Here is an 18,622-nt window from a genome sequence, read left to right as displayed (position 1 = left end):
CACAACCTGGTCAGAAAACCCCTCTGTCCAACGCCACTTCTGATGTGTGCACCCCTAACACTCCTAGTCTGCTGCCCCCTGGAGCTCGTGTGAGAACGATCACGTGCGCTGTGTGCTGGGAATGCCTGAAGCAAACGGTCAACAAGAGTTGATTGTTTGGTTGCTAATATTAGTTCCAAGTTCTCATGTGGCATAATATTTTGCAATTTGCCTTTATAGCGTGGATCAAGGAGGCAGGCCAACCAGTAATCGTCATCGTTCATCATTTTCGTAATGCGTGTGTCCCTTTTTAGGATACGTAAGGCATAATCCGCCATGTGGGCCAAAGTTCCAGTTGTCAAATCTCCGGTTGTGATTGGTTGAGGGGCAGTTGCAGGCAAATCTACGTCACTTGTGTCCCTCAAAAAACCAGAACCCGGCCGTGACACGCAACCAATTTCCTGTGCCCCCGGGAAAGGTTCGGCATTAAAAATATACTCATCCCCATCATCCTCCTCGTCCTCCACCTCCTCTTCGCCCGCTACCTCGTCCTGTACACTGCCCTGACCAGACAATGGCTGACTGTCATCAAGGCTTTCCTCTTCCTCTGGTGCAGACGCCTGCTCCTTTATGTGCGTCAAACTTTGCATCAGCAGACGCATTAGGGGGATGCTCATGCTTATTACGGCGTTGTCTGCACTAACCAGCCGTGTGCATTCCTCAAAACACTGAAGGACTTGACACATGTCTTGTATCTTAGACCACTGCACACCTGACAACTCCATGTCTGCCATCCTACTGCCTGCCCGTGTATCCTCCCACAAATAAATAACAGCACGCCTCTGTTCGCACAGTCTCTGAAGCATGTGCAGTGTTGAGTTCCACCTTGTTGCAACGTCTATGATTAGGCGATGCTGGGGAAGGTTCAAAGACCGCTGATAGGTCTGCATACGGCTGGCGTGTACAGGCGAACGTCGGATATGTGAGCAAAGTGCACGCACTTTGAGGAGCAGGTCGGAGAACCCAGGATAAGTTTTCAATAAGCACTGCACCACCAGGTTTAAGGTGTGAGCCAGGCAAGGAATGTGTTTCAGTTGGGAAAGGGAGATGGCAGCCATGAAATTCCTTCCGTTATCACTCACTACCTTGCCTGCCTCAAGATCTACTGTGCCCAGCCACGACTGCGTTTCTTGTTGCAAGAACTCGGATAAAACTTCCGCGGTGTGTCTGTTGTCGCCCAAACACTTCATAGCCAATACAGCCTGCTGACGCTTGGCAGTAGCTGGCCCATAATGGGACAACTGGTGTGCAACAGTGTCATCTGCCGATGGAGTGGTTGGCAGACTGCGTTCTGTGGAAGAGCTGTAGCTTCTGCAGGAGGACGAGGAGGAGGAGGAGGAGGGGGTGCGAACGCCTACAGCCAACTGTTTCCTAGACCGTGGGCTAGGCACAACTGTCCCTAAATTGATGTCGCCTGTGGACCCTGCATCCACCACATTCACCCAGTGTGCCGTGATGGACACATAACGTCCCTGGCCATGCCTACTGGTCCATGCATCTGTAGTCAGGTGCACCTTTGTACTCACAGATTGCCTGAGTGCATGGACGATGCGCTGTTTAACATGCTGGTGCAGGGCTGGGATGGCTTTTCTGGAAAAAAAGTGTCGACTGGGTAGCTCGTATCGTGGTTCAGCGTACTCCATCAGGGCTTTGAAAGCTTCGCTTTCAACTAACCGGTAGGGCATCATCTCTAACGAGATTAGTCTAGCTATGTGGGCGTTAAAACCCTGTGTACGCGGATGCGAGGATAAGTACTTCCTTTTTCTAACCAGAGTCTCATGTAGGGTGAGCTGGACTGGAGAGCTGGAGATCGTGGAACTTTCGGGTGTGCCGGTGTACATGGCAGACTGAGAGACGGTTGGAGACGGTATTGTTTCCGCCGGTGCCCTAGATGCAATATTTCCTCCTACAAAACTGGTGGTTCCCTGACCCTGACTGCTTTTGGCTGGCAAAGAAACCTGCACAGATACTGCCGGTGGTGCGGAAAATGGTGGCCTTACAGTGACGGAAGGGATGTTGCGTTGCTGACTAGCTTCATTGGCCGAGGGTACTACAACCTTAAGGGACGTTTGGTAGTTAGTCCAGGCTTGAAAATGCATGGTGGTTAAGTGTCTATGCATGCAACTAGTATTTAGACTTTTCAGATTCTGACCTCTGCTTAAGCTAGTTGAACATTTTTGACAGATGACTTTGCGCTGATCAGTTGGATGTTGTTTAAAAAAATGCCAGACTGCACTCTTCCTAGACTCGGATCCCTTTTCAGGGATTGCAGACTGAGCTTTAACCGGATGGCCACGCTGTCCTCCAACAGGTTTTGGCTTTGACACGCGTTTTGGGCCAGATACGGGCCCGGCAGATGGAACCTGTTGCGATGTTGATGCCTGCTGCGGCCCCTCCTCCACCTCCGCTTCTGAACTACTGCCGCCTGCACCCTGTTCCCCCAATGGCTGCCAATCGGGGTCAATAACTGGGTCATCTATTACCTCCTCTTCGAGCTCGTGTGCAACTTCGTCTGTGTCACTGTGTCGGTCGGTGGTATAGCGTTCGTGGCGGGGCAACATAGTCTCATCAGGGTCTGATTGTGGATCTGTACCCTGAGAGGGCAATGTGGTGGTCTGAGTCAAAGGAGCAGCATAGTACTCTGGCTGTGGCTGTGCATCAGTGCACTCCATGTCAGAATACACTTGTAATGGGCATGGCCTGTTAAATGTTTCACTTTCTAAGCCAGGGACGGTATGTGTAAAGAGCTCCATGGAGTGACCCGTTGTGTCGCCTGCTGCATCCTTCTCTCTTGTTGTAGTTTTTGCTGAGGAGGACAAGGAAGCGACTTGTCCCTGACCGTGAACATCCACAAGCGACGCGCTGCTTTTACATTTACCAGTTTCGGAAGAGGAGGCAAAAGAGCTAGAGGCTGAGTCTGCAATGTAAGCCAAAACTTGCTGTTGCTGCTCCGCCTTTAAAAGCGGTTTTCCTACTCCCAGAAAAGAGAGCGTTCGAGGCCTTGTGTAGCCTGACGACGAAACTGGCTCCACAGCTCCAGACTTAGGTGGAATATTTTTATCCCCACGACCACCTGATGCTCCACTACCACTACCATCATTACCAGCTGACAATGAACGCCCACGACGACCTCTTGCACCAGACTTCCTCATTGTTTTAAAATCTTAACCAAAGTAACTTTATTTGTTGCTGTCAAACAACTTACACGGTGAGCTATAACTTCAGTATGATTTCAATATCCCTTAACAGGTTGGTGAGACCACAAGGAAAATCAGGCACAATGTTACACACTCTGTTTTCTGTGGCACAAAATCACAGAGATGACACACACGCAGGACTGTCACTCAAGCACTAATGTCAATATTAATCTCCCACCTAATTTATTTATTTTTTTTTTTCAGGGAGACTTTAGAAACCAAATAATATTAAAAAAACCAAAAAAATAAATAGCCTTTCTATGGCCCACTGAATGAGAGAGAGAGGTGGCACACCCAGGAGTCAAGACTGGCACACAAGCTGAAAGGGCAATATTACTCTCCCACTGTTTTTTTAAGTTTTTTTTTTTTTATTTTCAGGGAGACTTTAGAAACCAAATAATATTAAAAAAACCAAAAAAATAAATAGGCTTTCTATGGCCCACTGAATGAGAGAGAGGTGGCACACCCAGGAGTCAAGACTGGCACACAAGCTGAAAGGGCAATATTACTCTCCCACTGTTTTTTTTTTTTTTTTTTTTTTCAGGGAGACTTTAGAAACCAAATAATAAGAAAAAAAATAAATAAATAAATAGGCTTTCTATAGCCCACTGAATGAGAGATAGCACACACAGCAGTGGCACACAAGCCCTGACTGAGGCCAATATTTTTCTCCCACTGATTGATGTAGTGTTTTTGTGTTGAGGTAGATTTTAGAACACAAATCAAGGAAAAAAAAAAAAATGCTTTCTATGGCCCACTGAATGAGAGAGGTGGCACACCCAGGAGTCAAGACTGGCACACAAGCTGAAAGGGCAATATTACTCTCCCACTGTTTTTTTATGTATTTTTTGTTTTTTAAGGGAGACTTTAGAAACCCAATAATATTTAAAAAAAAAAATAAATAGGCTTTCTATGGCCCACTGAATGAGAGAGGTGGCACACCCAGGAGTCAAGACTGGCACACAAGCTGAAAGGGCAATATTACTCTCCCACTGTTTTTTTAAGTTTTTTTTTTTTTATTTTCAGGGAGACTTTAGAAACCAAATAATATTAAAAAAACCAAAAAAATAAATAGGCTTTCTATGGCCCACTGAATGAGAGAGAGGTGGCACACCCAGGAGTCAAGACTGGCACACAAGCTGAAAGGGCAATATTACTCTCCCACTGTTTTTTTTTTTTTTTTTTTTTTTCAGGGAGACTTTAGAAACCAAATAATAAGAAAAAAAATAAATAAATAAATAGGCTTTCTATAGCCCACTGAATGAGAGATAGCACACACAGCAGTGGCACACAAGCCCTGACTGAGGCCAATATTTTTCTACCACTGATTGATGTAGTGTTTTTGTGTTGAGGTAGATTTTAGAACACAAATCAAGGAAAAAAAAAAAAATGCTTTCTATGGCCCACTGAATGAGAGAGGTGGCACACCCAGGAGTCAAGACTGGCACACAAGCTGAAAGGGCAATATTACTCTCCCACTGTTTTTTTATGTATTTTTTGTTTTTTAAGGGAGACTTTAGAAACCCAATAATATTTTTAAAAAAAAATAAATAGGCTTTCTATGGCCCACTGAATGAGAGAGGTGGCACACCCAGGAGTCAAGACTGGCACACAAGCTGAAAGGGCAATATTACTCTCCCACTGTTTTTTTAAGTTTTTTTTTTTTTATTTTCAGGGAGACTTTAGAAACCAAATAATATTAAAAAAACCAAAAAAATAAATAGGCTTTCTATGGCCCACTGAATGAGAGAGAGGTGGCACACCCAGGAGTCAAGACTGGCACACAAGCTGAAAGGGCAATATTACTCTCCCACTGTTTTTTTTTTTTTTTTTTCAGGGAGACTTTAGAAACCAAATAATAAGAAAAAAAATAAATAAATAAATAGGCTTTCTATAGCCCACTGAATGAGAGATAGCACACACAGCAGTGGCACACAAGCCCTGACTGAGGCCAATATTTTTCTACCACTGATTGATGTAGTGTTTTTGTGTTGAGGTAGAATTTAGAACACAAATCACGGAAAAAATAAATAGGCTTTCTATGGCCCACTCAGTGAGAGATGGCACACACAGGGATGGCACTGTAGCAGAAATGCCAATCTTAATCTCCCACAAAAAAAAAAAAAAAAAAAAACAGGGACTGTCCTACAATTACTATCTCCCTGCAGTAATCTAAGCCAGGTATGGCAGGCAGCAATAGGAGTGGACTGATGCACAAATTAAATAAAAAGTGTGGACAAACAAAAAAGATAGCTGTGCAGAAAGGAACAAGAGGATATGTGCTTTGAAAAAAGCAGTTGGTTTCCACAGTGGCGTACACACAGCAATACAGCTATCACGGAGCCTTCTAGGGCAGCCCAATGAGCTACAGCGCTGAGGAAAAAAAAAAAAAAAAATAGCTTCCACTGTTCCTGCACACCGAAGGTGGTGTTGGACAGTGGAAATCGCTACAGCACAAGCGGTTTGGTGGTTAGTGGACCCTGCCTAACGCTCTCCCTGCTTCTGACGAAGCGGCAGCAACCTCTCCCTAAGCTCAGATCAGCAGCAGTAAGATGGCGGTCGGCGGGAACGCCCCTTTATAGCCCCTGTGACGCCGCAGACAGCAAGCCAATCACTGCAATGCCCTTCTCTAAGATGGTGGGGACCAGGATCTATGTCATCACGCTGCCCACACTCTGCGTTCACCTTCATTGGCTGAGAAATGGCGCTTTTCGCGTCATTGAAACGCGACTTTGGCGCGAAAGTCGCGTACCGCATGGCCGACAAGCACAGGGGTCGGATCGGGTTTCATGAGACGCCGACTTAGCCAAAAGTCGGCGACTTTTGAAAATGATCGACCCGTTTCGCTCAACCCTAGTCAGAACCACTGATCTCACTGATTGGCTGCTGCGCTGTCAATGTGGCGTTAGCTCCTCAACCAATCCCAGACACTGAGACACGACAGACCAGGGGAAGGTGAATACAGCTTGGTTTGTTATGTTTTAACAAACTGCAACTGCGGCCGAACATTATCTAAAAGAGGAAAAACCCCTGAAAGTGAACCCCTTTCTATCAGCAGGTTTATGCTTTTTAATCTGCATAATATAGGGCACAATATCCTGATTAAAGGGATAAACAGTGAAGAGCAAAAGGGTAAAAATGTTTTAATCTTTTGAATTTCAGTCTCCATATCTCGCCATCCACTTCTGCTTTGATTGTGAGACTGCCATCATTTTATAGACAATCATCTTGGCTATTTCACACATAAATTTGACTTGCAACTGTTTAGCATATGATTAGTTATGCATATTCTTGTCATGTCACTGCATTGTTACTGTTTTGCTCCTGGTGGTGGAAAAATGTTTTTCTTCCTAAATACTACAAAATACGACCTCACATTCGCACATTCCCTGATAGCTCAGTGTGTTATTCGGTTAATTCCCAAGTGAAAGGTCATTGATTCGAATTGAGGAGCAGCCATGAAGATGATTTCCTAAGATAAGAGAAACAGCATTATCCAGCTCATCGGTAGCGGTCTCTCAGCCAAGAAAATTGCCAAACTGCATCATGTGAGTGCCATGACAGTTGAAAGAATGAAGTCCATCCATCCATTCAGAAGCAAAAAGGTGGACATCCATGCAAAATATCAGAGTCAACAATTCGGCGCATCCCAAGGTCAAACACAGCTCAAAAGCTTTTTAATAGTGAGATCACAGACATGGATGCAAGCACCGTGTGACGCACATTACACAAGTCTGGAATGGTGGCCCGAAAAAAGGAGAAGAACCCTTAACTTCAATATTGTCATAAGAAGCATCGGTCCGAGTTTACAAGCCAGTACGAAAAGTGGACATTTAAAGATTTGAAGCAGGCAATTTAGAGAAATGATAGGTGCAAATAGGTCTGAAAGAAGTAAGGGAAAAAGGGGCTAATGGATTGAGAAATTGAAGGAAATGTCAATTTCGGTGGAGGAAGCCTGATGATATGGGGATGTTTCACAGCCAAAGGCATTGGATAAGTGACCAGGATCGATGGTGGTCTCAATGCTGAGCTATATGTGAGTATCCTACAAGATGTGTTACTTCATACACTCAAGTACTATGGGTATGAAATGGTCGACATAGTGTTGCAACAGGACAACAACATGAAGCATACCTGGAGATTGGGGAAGCAATGGTTCAATGACAGTGAAGTAGAGGTGCTAGATTGGCCCTCACAGTCCTCAGACCTTAATCTAATCAAACACTGGGTAGAATTGAAGAAAAATTCACTTTTCAAGTATCCGTGTGTGCTGCTATTTCTCTGTTAGTCTGAATATTATAAACAAATTGACAATTGGGTGTTAATATTTTTCGTTGTCATAGGGGGTGTGTCTTACATAGTGTCAGCACTGATTGGACGTTATCAGAGTGTATTGACATGCCCAACTGTTAACACTCCGCTGTCAATTTATTAGTAAATATCTAATAGAAAGAAAACAGAACAAGTTGTAAGAAAGGAGACTCCGGCTCTGTTAGTACTAGAATTTAGAGAGAAGAACTAGAAAAAAAATCAATAGTTAAAAAAAAACCACATAAATGAAGGATTATATTTGATAACAAGCATAAGATTAATAACCATGTAATTTACCCCATTTGACTTCTTATGGTCTCCAGTAAGTGACAAGAAAAGTATTACCTTCCATTGTGGTTTGTAGTTCTGCTGTGTACTTTATGGGGTGTGATAACTGTCACGAGACTAACGTATCAGTCTAGCAAGATATTGTATTTCATGAGTCGGAGCATTGGATGAATGAGCACAGATGGGGAGGCTTGTAACAGGAACGCTTCATTCCATTGCAGAAAAGTGTGGTTTGAAATACGGTATACATTCCTGGTTTGGAGAGAATGAATGCTTGCAATAAGCAAACGCAACTGGCTTTATCTCAGAATGTTTCCACTATGATACACATTTTCACCCTAGTAGGATATACATTTATAATCAATAAACTAATACCACCATAAATTACTACTGCTGTCAAGAATGGCTACTACCATCACTGCCCTTACCACTACCACTATGATTGTTACTACTGCCACTATCACTTTTATACATAACTGTTGCTAATGCTACTATCACCACTACTGCTTTTAAAGAGAATATGTCATCAGAAAATGACCCATAGTGTAACACCGAGGCGTAGCTAAGGGTTTTGTTCCGGGGGCGAAATGTCTAAGTGGACCCCTAACCAGGTAACCCTGATTACATTTATGGTGGCGCACCCCAATAGTGGATGTAGGAGATAGAGCCTAAGCAGATGACCGCGTTGTTATTGAACATAATCTCTATACAAAGACCAACACTGATATTACTGCCATATACATACATATACATACCATACAGTGGTAGATACTAGTGATGAGCGAGTATGCTCGTTACTCGAATTTCTCCGAACATGCTCGGGTGGTCTCCGAGTATTTCGGCGTGCTCGGAGATTTAGTTTATGTTGACGTAGCTGCAAGATTTGCAGCTGCTAGACAGCTTGAATACATTTGGGAATTGCCTGTTTGTTAGGGAATCCCCACATGTATTCAAGCTATGTAACAGCCGCAAATCATGCAGCTGCGTGGACACAAACTAAATCTCCGAGCACTCACAAATACTCGGAGACCACCCAAGCATGCTTGGAGAAACTCGAGTAATGAGCATACTCACCCATCACTAGTAGATACCAGTGCTGCAGAACATGTAAGAGATCACAGTACAGTTAGATGGTGACTTACAGATGGCGTTCTTTTTGGTGGAGTTGTTCCCTTTAATATATAATTGTAACATAGAACGGTGGAGACAATATTTAGATAAATTGTTCTTGTTTTGACCAGTGATGCATAGACGTGAAGAAGCAATACAATCGCTCACGCAGAAAATGTTATTAGACATTTGATTTAAAGCGAAGATCCAGCAAACCACTTCAGTTAGCTTGATGCAAGACATCATTGAACAGGTACGTGGCTAAAATAATAATCTAGATTTCTTTAAATGTTTTGGCTATTGGTTTGGCTTTCCCTCCTGAAATCAGAGAATTCTTTTCAATTATCATCATTTAGCTCAACACTTAAAGCACCACTCCAGCATTTATTTTTATTGCAGCGCTGGAGTGGTGCTTCTAATCTAAGGTCCCTCACCCTAGGCTGATACTTACCACACACCGTCTTCACCTTCTATCAGCACCGCTTCCGTTGGTCTTCAACAGTTTATGACCCGCTAGATCGTTCCAGTGTTTGCTGGGTGATCCGGAGATCACATTTCAATGTAAGTTGATGAGAGCCAAAATGAGGCCAGAACGAGGGGTCTCATAGGCTTACACTGAGAGCTTGTGACCGTTACATCTAACTTTCGGTCAGTGACAAGTTGCAGTAACAAGATGGCACCTGACCGGCGAGGCGCTGATAAAAGGTGAAGACGGCTGAGGGTAAGTATAAGACTATTGACAGCAGTGCGGACAGCACATCAAATCAATTGTGAGAAAAATATTATTGTCTAAAGGAACAGCACACCAAGAATAGGTACAAAACAGAATATTCTTTTTTCATGCTTTTAATTTTCAACCCATATATCCAAAGAAAGTTATTACACTGCAGAGTGAAGTATAGCAACGTTTTGGGTAATGTATCCTTCGTCAGGCTATGAATAGGGTATGTGTGGAATATCTTTCTTGGGCAAAAAAAATGCAGAATATGTATGTATAACAGCATATGTGTCACAGGTTTACCACGACAACCAGGAGTCAGAAGACCGCGCTGTTTGATTTCTCCCACTCCTGCATTGATTAGTAGCACTTCACCTTCATATCAAACAGTGCAGGTTTCTTCTAGCAGTTCAGGGGGTAATCTGTTCTGCTGAGAGCTCCTGGAAGCTTGCCTGCATTGATGCTTTCAGCTGTTCAGTGTTTGCCACTCCCCACTTCTATGTATACTGACCTCTGGCAGGCAAGCATTGCCAGAGTTAGCTTCATGCTGCATGGTTCAGGAGCTGGAGGAATTTTGTTGTTTGAGGAGGCATTTGATGGATTTATCTAAAGACTGTTACTTGGTTTTAGTTGTGTGCAAATCCTCTTCTCCTACTGTTTGTGAGAGTATATTTCTATGATTGGCATTTTTCTTTATCCGTGTACGTATTACCTTGTTAGTCTGGTTGGTGTGTTAAGGTACACTATTACTCCCCTCTTCCCTGGTTTCATGGGAGGGAACAGACTAAGGGCAGATTCAAGGGTTCATCAAGGTACGTGGCCCCAGCGTCTTCACCATTAATAGTAATCTGGGAAACAGGGATAGCTAGGACACTTCCTAGCACTAAGGACAGGGTAGGAGTCCCTGGCCCCGGGATATCTGACAACAGAGTCCTGACAATATGAAGGGATGTAATCACTGGGCTGTCTAAGAATCCAAAGAGAGTGCGGAAATTACTATTGCCCACAGGAGAAGGAATCCAGTGGTTCAGAAAGCAGTGGATATAGAGGAATGCAGTGTCAGTTGGCTGTATTGATCACTGGTCCAGTAAAAATCACTTGTCATGGGATGTAGCACCAACAGCATGAAATGGTTGCAATATACAGGAGCTTTTAACTACTAAAGAGCTGACTTACAAAATATTTTTGTTTTGAAGTCTGTGAATTTATAATTACGCCAATCATGTTTTTAAGAGAGTAGGCGCTCTACCCTCCCAGAAGAATCACAGAAGAAAAGGGAGCGGGTCTTCAGAAGAAAACATAACTACGAGGAAAATAAAGGTAAAAGTTTTTGCTTCCGCATATTCAATGTAATCTCCTTTTGAAACTGCAGAACATTGTGTCTGTATTCTTTAGGCCATGTTACTTTTTCACTTTATGTGTAATATTAGTAATGAAGAATTTATGAATTTCCATTCAAATGACGCACAAAGAAGTGTAGGCAAATCCATTGTGAGCACAAAGAAGCTGTACACATTTACTAACATATTACTCAAATTCAAATACAAGACCTAAAATTGTGCTTTGGACACAATAGTGAAGGGTCTGCCATCATGACAGCTAAAGTGCCTCCATTATCTGCGCCAGGCGAAGTGCTTCCCATTAATTTGTCCTATTAATTTGTCCTATACCAGTAAAGTAGCCTCCATTTTATTCCATAGTTTTTTTATACATAAAAATAACAAATAGAGCTGTACTTAACCACTGCCACTCCAGTGCTGGCTCTCTGCTGCTGTCTCCGGCCTTTGCTTATATGTTTGCAGGGGTGACATCACATTGACATCACGTGACAGCTGCAATCAGTCATTGCGCTCAGCGGTCTCGTGCCATCTACACTGCAAGTGCAGCGCCCCAGAGTCCTGGTCGTTGCAGTGATGTCATTCTTCCACCAGGGGTAGTGATATTACGTCTGATGGCAATAAAAGAGATCTTCCTACCAGGTATCACAAACCATACACCACACTTCACACTCCAGACCACCAGGGGGAGCCTTGCTCCTATCTACTAGGGCACTCCTCACAGAAGGGTAAAACTGGGGGGCTGGATAGAAAGTTAGAGAGACACTGACTGGGCTTTGCTCAGGCAACACCTGTCAGGCAGACAGGGGGAAAGGAGGAACATCTGAGCTGCAGACAGAGGGTCCCTGTCAGGGGTGGGATCCTGACAGAGGCCTAGCGGGACAGAAAGACACGGAGCTGCGCCTGCCCCACGTGCGGCAGCATCCTAAGAAAGGACACGAAGAGAATTGTAATGTAGAGGGTGAAAAACGAAGTCATAGCACAAGGAGAAAACACCAGGAGTTCTGCCCTGAAATAGGCTGCCTCCTTCTGAGGCACGTAGCCGGTGGCCGGAACACCGAGGGAGTAATTGACTCTACGCATTACTTCAGAGACCGGCAGGACAGTCAATTCCAAGTTGGCTGCCCAACCTTAATACCTAAGAAGACACAGTGGCAAATTGTGGGGATCGGGGCGTCTCTAGGGTCCCTATAAACAAGCCTCAGGCCATCAGACATACGGGTTTGTTCTATCCACACCATCTGGGGGACAGAGAGGAAGAAATAACATCTAGAACATCTACAAGAGTTGTGAGGACCTTACCGAGAAGCTCAGCAGGGAGGTACTACAACACCCAGGCGCTAGTAGGAAGGCTACTGATTTCCACCTGGATAAGGGGACTCTGGATTTGCCTTTGGACCGGCCGGACTCTGCCTACCCTGTGGTCTGTACCCTGGACTGTAGATGCTGAAGCCTCCAGTATAGGTAAAGAGACTGCAACCTTGTGTCCTCGTTATTCTCTGCGCCTTACATCATCCACCATCACCATCTACACATCTGGGAAGCCCTGGGGAAACACTTCACCTGTGGGAAGGTATACCATCTAGCTGTCATCACATCACCCCAGCGGACCACTAAGCAGCGTCGGTCACCCTGACCGAATACCACAGGTGGCGTCACGAACACTTCCCCTTTAAAGACCTTTCCCAAAACCATAAAAACGCCCCCTTCTCAGATAAGCAGCTTACTGTCAATATACAATGCACACAGTAAGCTGTAGTGTGGGTAGGGTCAGCTTTTGAGCTCTGCTACATGCTACATCTAAAAACTATGATTGTGTCACAACTGCTGCATCCAGTAAGCTAAGTGATACATGGTTGGAATCAGGGTCTCAGCTCCTGCATTATACAGCTCTCAGATGAGGTAGCAAAAATCTGCTGACATAGTCCCTTTAATTATAGCATTTGGCTGACTATAGGCGCCACTTGGGGAGTCACTAAATAACATGTTTGTACCGCTCCATGTCAACTCATATATTTGCGCCTAGTTTTCCCTCGTGACTGCTGATGAGACAGACTGGCTACAAGCGTGAAAAATCTTCTAGACATCCTAGAGGCTAGTTTTACTTACTTAATTGGTATTTAGTATAAATATTAATATATTTGGGGAAAAAAATCATAATTATACCAAATTCCCAATAGTCTTTAATAATATTCATTTCTGGAGCTGTGAATATGATTTTCCTTGTATAAACTGAAAACCTAAGAATGGAAACAAAATGTACTGAAATGTGGTGTTAATAATTTGGTGATGCTTCCAGCAACTGTCCGCAATGATTGTAATCTCTGCTTGTCCTCTTCACTTCTGACTGCAGGAGTTGTATGGAGAGCAGTGTGATTGCATTGTCTGCTGTGCCCACAGAAAATTAATTAACTTTGCTAAAATAAATAAATAAATGAATGAGTGCAATAGCTTCATTGTGTTAACGCTTTAATAGTACAAGTAATGACAACAGCACAAACCTGGACTATTTAATGCAATCTCCACATTACACTCAATGTATATAGTACATCTACTGTAGACTTTTCACTTTGTGAGACAGGATCAACAGTAACCTAGTGATCATTACAGGCAGGATTAAAGGGTTATTCCCATATCAGCCCTTTAAGGGGTTGCGCAGTATTTTCATATCTCCCTATGGAAGTGCCAATGTTTTAGAATATTCTTGTAGCCCCACATCCAGCGGTCGTAGCCTGGAAGGAGATAGGCTGAAAAAAGGAATAACCCTTTAAGTTGGCCATACAAATTAGATGTATATTGGCCAAATTCATTGATATTAACAGTAGTGGTAAATGTGTATGGGAACTATCCATCTATCCCGTTCTAGCAGATTTCGGTTGATATAAGGATTGGGCAGTTGGATTTCATTTCTTCTTAGAAGGGAAAGCAGAAGAGAGAAAGGTAGAGGGTTAGGAAGGGGTAATGCTACCAGAAGAGCCTTGCTCCGGGGTGCTTTCTACTGATATATGTATGCTTGGCTGAGTGTGTATGGGGGTTCCATGAAATAATTGCTCATTTGGCCAACAGCTAGCTAGCCTTACAATGTAAGAGCCAATTAGCACTTGGCAATAATCGGTAACAAGTATTCCCAGGCAATTTTTCAATTATCGGTCAGTCTAAACATGCAGTCATTCACCCAATTAACAAGAAAGACGCTCGTCTAGCAGTTGAAGTGATTTTTAAAGTTGCTTAAAAATTATTTTTCTCGACAGCACATTATCCTAAGTAAACAGGACATGTGCTGCTGATAACAATGGTATTTTATGTGCACAGAGTTAAGGTACCTTCACACTCAGCAACTTTACAACGAGAATGACAACGATCCGTGACGTTGCAGCGTCCTGGATAGCGATCTCGTTGTGTTTGACACGCAGCAGCGATCTGGATCCCGCTGTGATATCGCTGGTCGGAGCTAGAAGTCCAGAACTTTATTTGGTCGTCAGGTCGGCGTGTGTCGTCATGTTTGACAGCAAAAGCAACGATGTCAGCAATGTTTTACATGGAGCTAACGACCTGTGAGAACGATAAGTGAGTCACCGTTACGTCACAGGATCGCTCCTGCATCGTTCTGGAGCTGCTGTGTTTGACGTCTCTACAGCGACCTAAACAGCGACGCTGCAGCGATCGGCTCGTTGTCTATATCGCTGCAGCGTCGCTGAGTGTGATGATACCTAATGGTATTACCAGATAACCCAGGGTCACACCATTAGATGACGGTGGGGGGGACTCGGGGGGATGGCAGCTCTCTGTCCTCCCTGCACCCTGTCTACAGCACTGGACACCTAGCGTGATCACAGCACAGAAGTGAACGTGACACTGAGGTCAATAAGTTATTTACTTTTCATCAGCTTAGACACAATCACTGCCACATAATCATGTAAAAAATATATTAAAAAATATACATTTATAAAATAAAGAATTTGTCCAAAGACTGTTTTTCACTAGGTAATTCAATAAGGAAAATAAATAAATAAATACATTTTCCCACTAAGGTGGAAAAAAAATAACGTTAACGAGAACCTGTCATATGAAAAAACACTATTACCCTGCAGATATGGGGTTAATCTGAAGATTAATAATGTTCTGAAGCTGCACAGCTGCTGCACTGAAATCCCAGCTACTGGGAGGAACTGAACTGTTTTCCTTCCGGTAGCCTCCAGCTTTCAGTCATAGAGGTGCGATTGACGCGCCTTTATATCACCATTCAGTACATAGTGAGCGGCGGCTGTAACCGCACCCAGGCACTGACAGAGAGCTGACTCTGTACTGATGTACTGCTGAGCTGGCTGCCAGTCAGTCTCAGGGCGTGGCTACAGCTGACACTTGGTATGTATTGAGTGATGACTGAAGCCGCACCTCTATGACAGAGTCGGAGGCTACTGAGATGAATAAAATTAATAAATAGTTAATAAAGAGCTTTTTGTGCTATGATCAGACGGCTTCAGGATGGTCTTAACCTGCAGATTAACCCCATATCCCCAGGTTATTAGTTTTTTTTTCAAATGACAGGTTCCCTTTAATAAATTATTATTATAATTATCTGACACATTCCTGACACTGCAGTGAAGGACTAAGAAGGGACAAGTCAGTGAGATTAAGGTGCGTGAGGCTTACAGACCTCCTTTCTTACATTAGCTAATCCTCTGTGCTCTGCATGCTGCTAATGCCTTTCCGTTTGGATATATTTTGGCGTAAACCAACCCTTGGTACGAAAGCACAGGCGGATTCATTTAAGACAATTCAAGGGCAAATTTTGTACCAAAATCTGCATGTGTATTGTGCGGGTTTTCAGCTGACTTTTGTGGAACTGCTGAAGATTTCAACCCATGATTTTTAAATGGAAAATTCTCAATTAATTTTGCAATAAAAAAATCTGCATGTCAATTTAAATATGGAAAATTTACTCAACATGTTTATCAGATTTATTAGGAATCATATACATCGCTGGTACTGTGTTATGCTGGTAAATCTGTGCTGCAAATCCACAGAAAATGCGTATTGTGCGCATTCACCATTGTTTGCATTTTGATAACTAAACTAGAACTTCTAACTGAGCATTTCTAATTTTTCAGACCATGTTAAGATTTAAAAAATATCCATCATCTTAAAATATGTATGTTTGTCCAGCAGCTGCAGACGTCTTTCCCTCCAATTCACCTCAGCCTCATCTCCAACTCTAAACCGCTGGATAGAAAACTGAAGGATCATGCATCAAACTCAGATCTTTCACGAGAAATGAGAGGGGAAAAAATCAATTTACCACAAGTGGAAAAAGCATTAGAGAAAACCCCCAAGCCTGCTAAGACATTCCTTGACAAGTCAAAATATTCCAAGGATTTTGGATCCACCTCCAGTAATCTGGTAAATGTGCCTACATTTCCTTACGATGGACAAAAAGAAAGTAGACTGGAAAAACAAACTTGGCTGGAGGTGCCAGTTCCAAAGACCTCAGACCGCTTGTCTCCCGAGATAGTAAAGCTTCCAGAATGTCAGTCATGCAAAAATGAGAAGAAAATCAGAAGCGATTATGACAAGGTCCTTATGCAGACAAAGAGAGAAAAAGAAGCCCTGCAGCTGAAAGTTAGTGAGCTAGAGGCTGAGTTGAGGAGACAACAAGAAGTCCACAAATCCAAAGAAGAAAGTGAATGTTCATCTGTCACTTTGGTAAGTTGGATTATCAAAGATTGGATGATCTTCTTATGAAGTGTAACTTACATTGTTATGGTTCTTTTTGAAAGCCAATCTGGCAATTGGCTGGTCACCATGGGTCCTGCTTCCCAACGCCCCAAGCGATCATTCGCTGATTGAATATGCAATCAGCCATATTTTACCACTGCATTAGCGGCTGTAGGTTAAGGCTGGAGCTTTATGTATGTCACTCTGAAAAAAATCACTGTACACCACAGACAAATGCAGGCAAAATGGGTTGTATTGCAATCTTTAGAATTCCGCAACAATCAAGTTGCCAAAAATCAGTCCAACTTTTTGTAACTTACTAAGTCCCATTCACAGCACCCTAATGGTTGCAATGCTGAAGGGTTCTAGCAGGAACACGAGATGCAGTGACGGATGGGAATCCAACGGTGGTACCGAGAACAGCGACACTTGTAATCTTTGCTGGGTTAAGTGGGATGCTGCTCCCACGCTCCTCAGTGCTGTGCTCAGCTCGTTGTGAGATACCGCTGGAGTGCAACTCTGCTCTGCAGTGCAAACGGGTGAAGGATTACAGACGTCTATGTAGCACTAGCTCTCTACTTACGGCACGTGCGCGATATTGCTCAGTCACTGGGCGCACAGCACTTAGATCTCTGTGAATTATTGGGCGCATTGTGCTTTCCTCTCTTTGCTGCGCGCTGCTTGTTTGTGCCAAGACTCAAGCGCTGACAACCTCTGGTGTGCTACTTCTCCTTCTTATAGTCACCGGCACACTGCACGTACCTCTCCCTTTCTTGTCTTAGTGGATGGTGGCAGGCAACGCTGCTCTGCGTGGAGCTAATGCTCCCACGCGGTGCACTCCTCTCCCTCTGTGGCTGCTATTATGCCCAGCTGAGGTCTGCTCCGTGCGCATGGCTCTGCACGGCTTGGCTCTGCAAGGCTTGGCTCTGTACGGCTCTGCTCTGTGCAGCAGTCTCTCTTTCTCCTGTCTGCTGCAGTACACCTGGCCCTATTCTCGCTGCGGCCTCTCTGCAAGCGGTGGGGCCTGTCGCAGCGCCGGGACTGACTGGAGGATCGGGGCACAGCACTCCTCTCTCTGTGCGCTACTCTGCACTTGCACCACCAGTCCCCTGCAGCGTGCGCTTTTCTCCTTTTTCCTCTCCCCGCTCCCTGTCAATAGGAAGCTCCCTCTCTCCAGTACTTCCCCTCGACTGGGGAAAGTCCGCCTCCTTACAGCTTCCCCCAGGAAACAGAGGATGCAGCCCTTTCAGTTATGGACCCATCATGCAGGTACCCGCGGTCCGGTCTATCTCCTTACAATGCGACTCCATTCCCCTGCATTACACTGCAGGTTAGTAGTGGCATACAGCAATCTGGCCGCACAATGAACCAAAGTCACCATGCAACCCCAGCCTAAATTTTGCTTTACATAGCGATTATTGAAATGAATGGCCATTGATTTATAACAAGGGCAGTGCAGGTCCACCAAAGCAGGAGTGTCTAATACTTAGAAACTTTTCTATCTCCAATATGGACAGTTGAGACATGCCTGTCTTGCGCAGAGTAAAACGATGGATATGGGAATTTGCCCTGATCCAAGATGGAGTCTTGGATCTCGCCCTGTCATGGAACTTCCTGTCTGTCCTGATTATTTAAGTCCGGGTCTTGTGTTCACCTGTGCCTGAATATTTTGTGCTGCTGGCTCCTGAGCATCTGCCTGTTTGCTGGTTAACTCCCTGCTTCTGCTGCTCACTACTCGGTGGTCTGCCTCACTTCATTCAGCTACCTCTCGCCTCTGGAACTGCTGCGAAGTGCAGCACACCAGTGGAAGGATTTCCTTTGTGTACAAAACTTTTCCCAGTGTTGTGCCTCTTTGCATAACCACACCGGGTGAGCAAGATTCAAGCTGTGTTATCTCTCCAAGAAAG

At 44.2% G+C, this 18,622-nt stretch overlaps 1 protein-coding gene across 3 annotated transcripts in view; it reads left to right on the top strand.

The window, feature by feature from the left end:
* LOC143804534 (uncharacterized) overlaps window positions 1-18,622 on the top strand; it is a 68,215-nt gene that overhangs the window by 12,752 nt on the left and 36,841 nt on the right. Inside the window, exons 2-4 of one of the 3 annotated variants that reach the window (XM_077282717.1) lie at window positions 9,077-9,198; window positions 10,897-10,983; window positions 16,170-16,703. In XM_077282717.1, the coding sequence (XP_077138832.1) occupies window positions 9,178-9,198; window positions 10,897-10,983; window positions 16,170-16,703 (642 nt within the window). In that variant the 5' untranslated portion in view covers window positions 9,077-9,177. Of the gene's footprint in view, window positions 1-9,076; window positions 9,199-10,896; window positions 10,984-16,166; window positions 16,704-18,622 lie in introns of those variants that run through there. The other 2 variants (XM_077282716.1, XM_077282718.1) reach the window with 2 other exon arrangements.

The sequence above is a fragment of the Ranitomeya variabilis genome, chromosome 2 (assembly GCF_051348905.1).
Source record: "Ranitomeya variabilis isolate aRanVar5 chromosome 2, aRanVar5.hap1, whole genome shotgun sequence".
In the NCBI taxonomy this organism is placed as follows: Eukaryota; Metazoa; Chordata; class Amphibia; order Anura; family Dendrobatidae; genus Ranitomeya; species Ranitomeya variabilis.
Note: the sequence above shows the minus strand (reverse complement) of the source record. Positions and strands in the feature narration are given on the sequence as shown.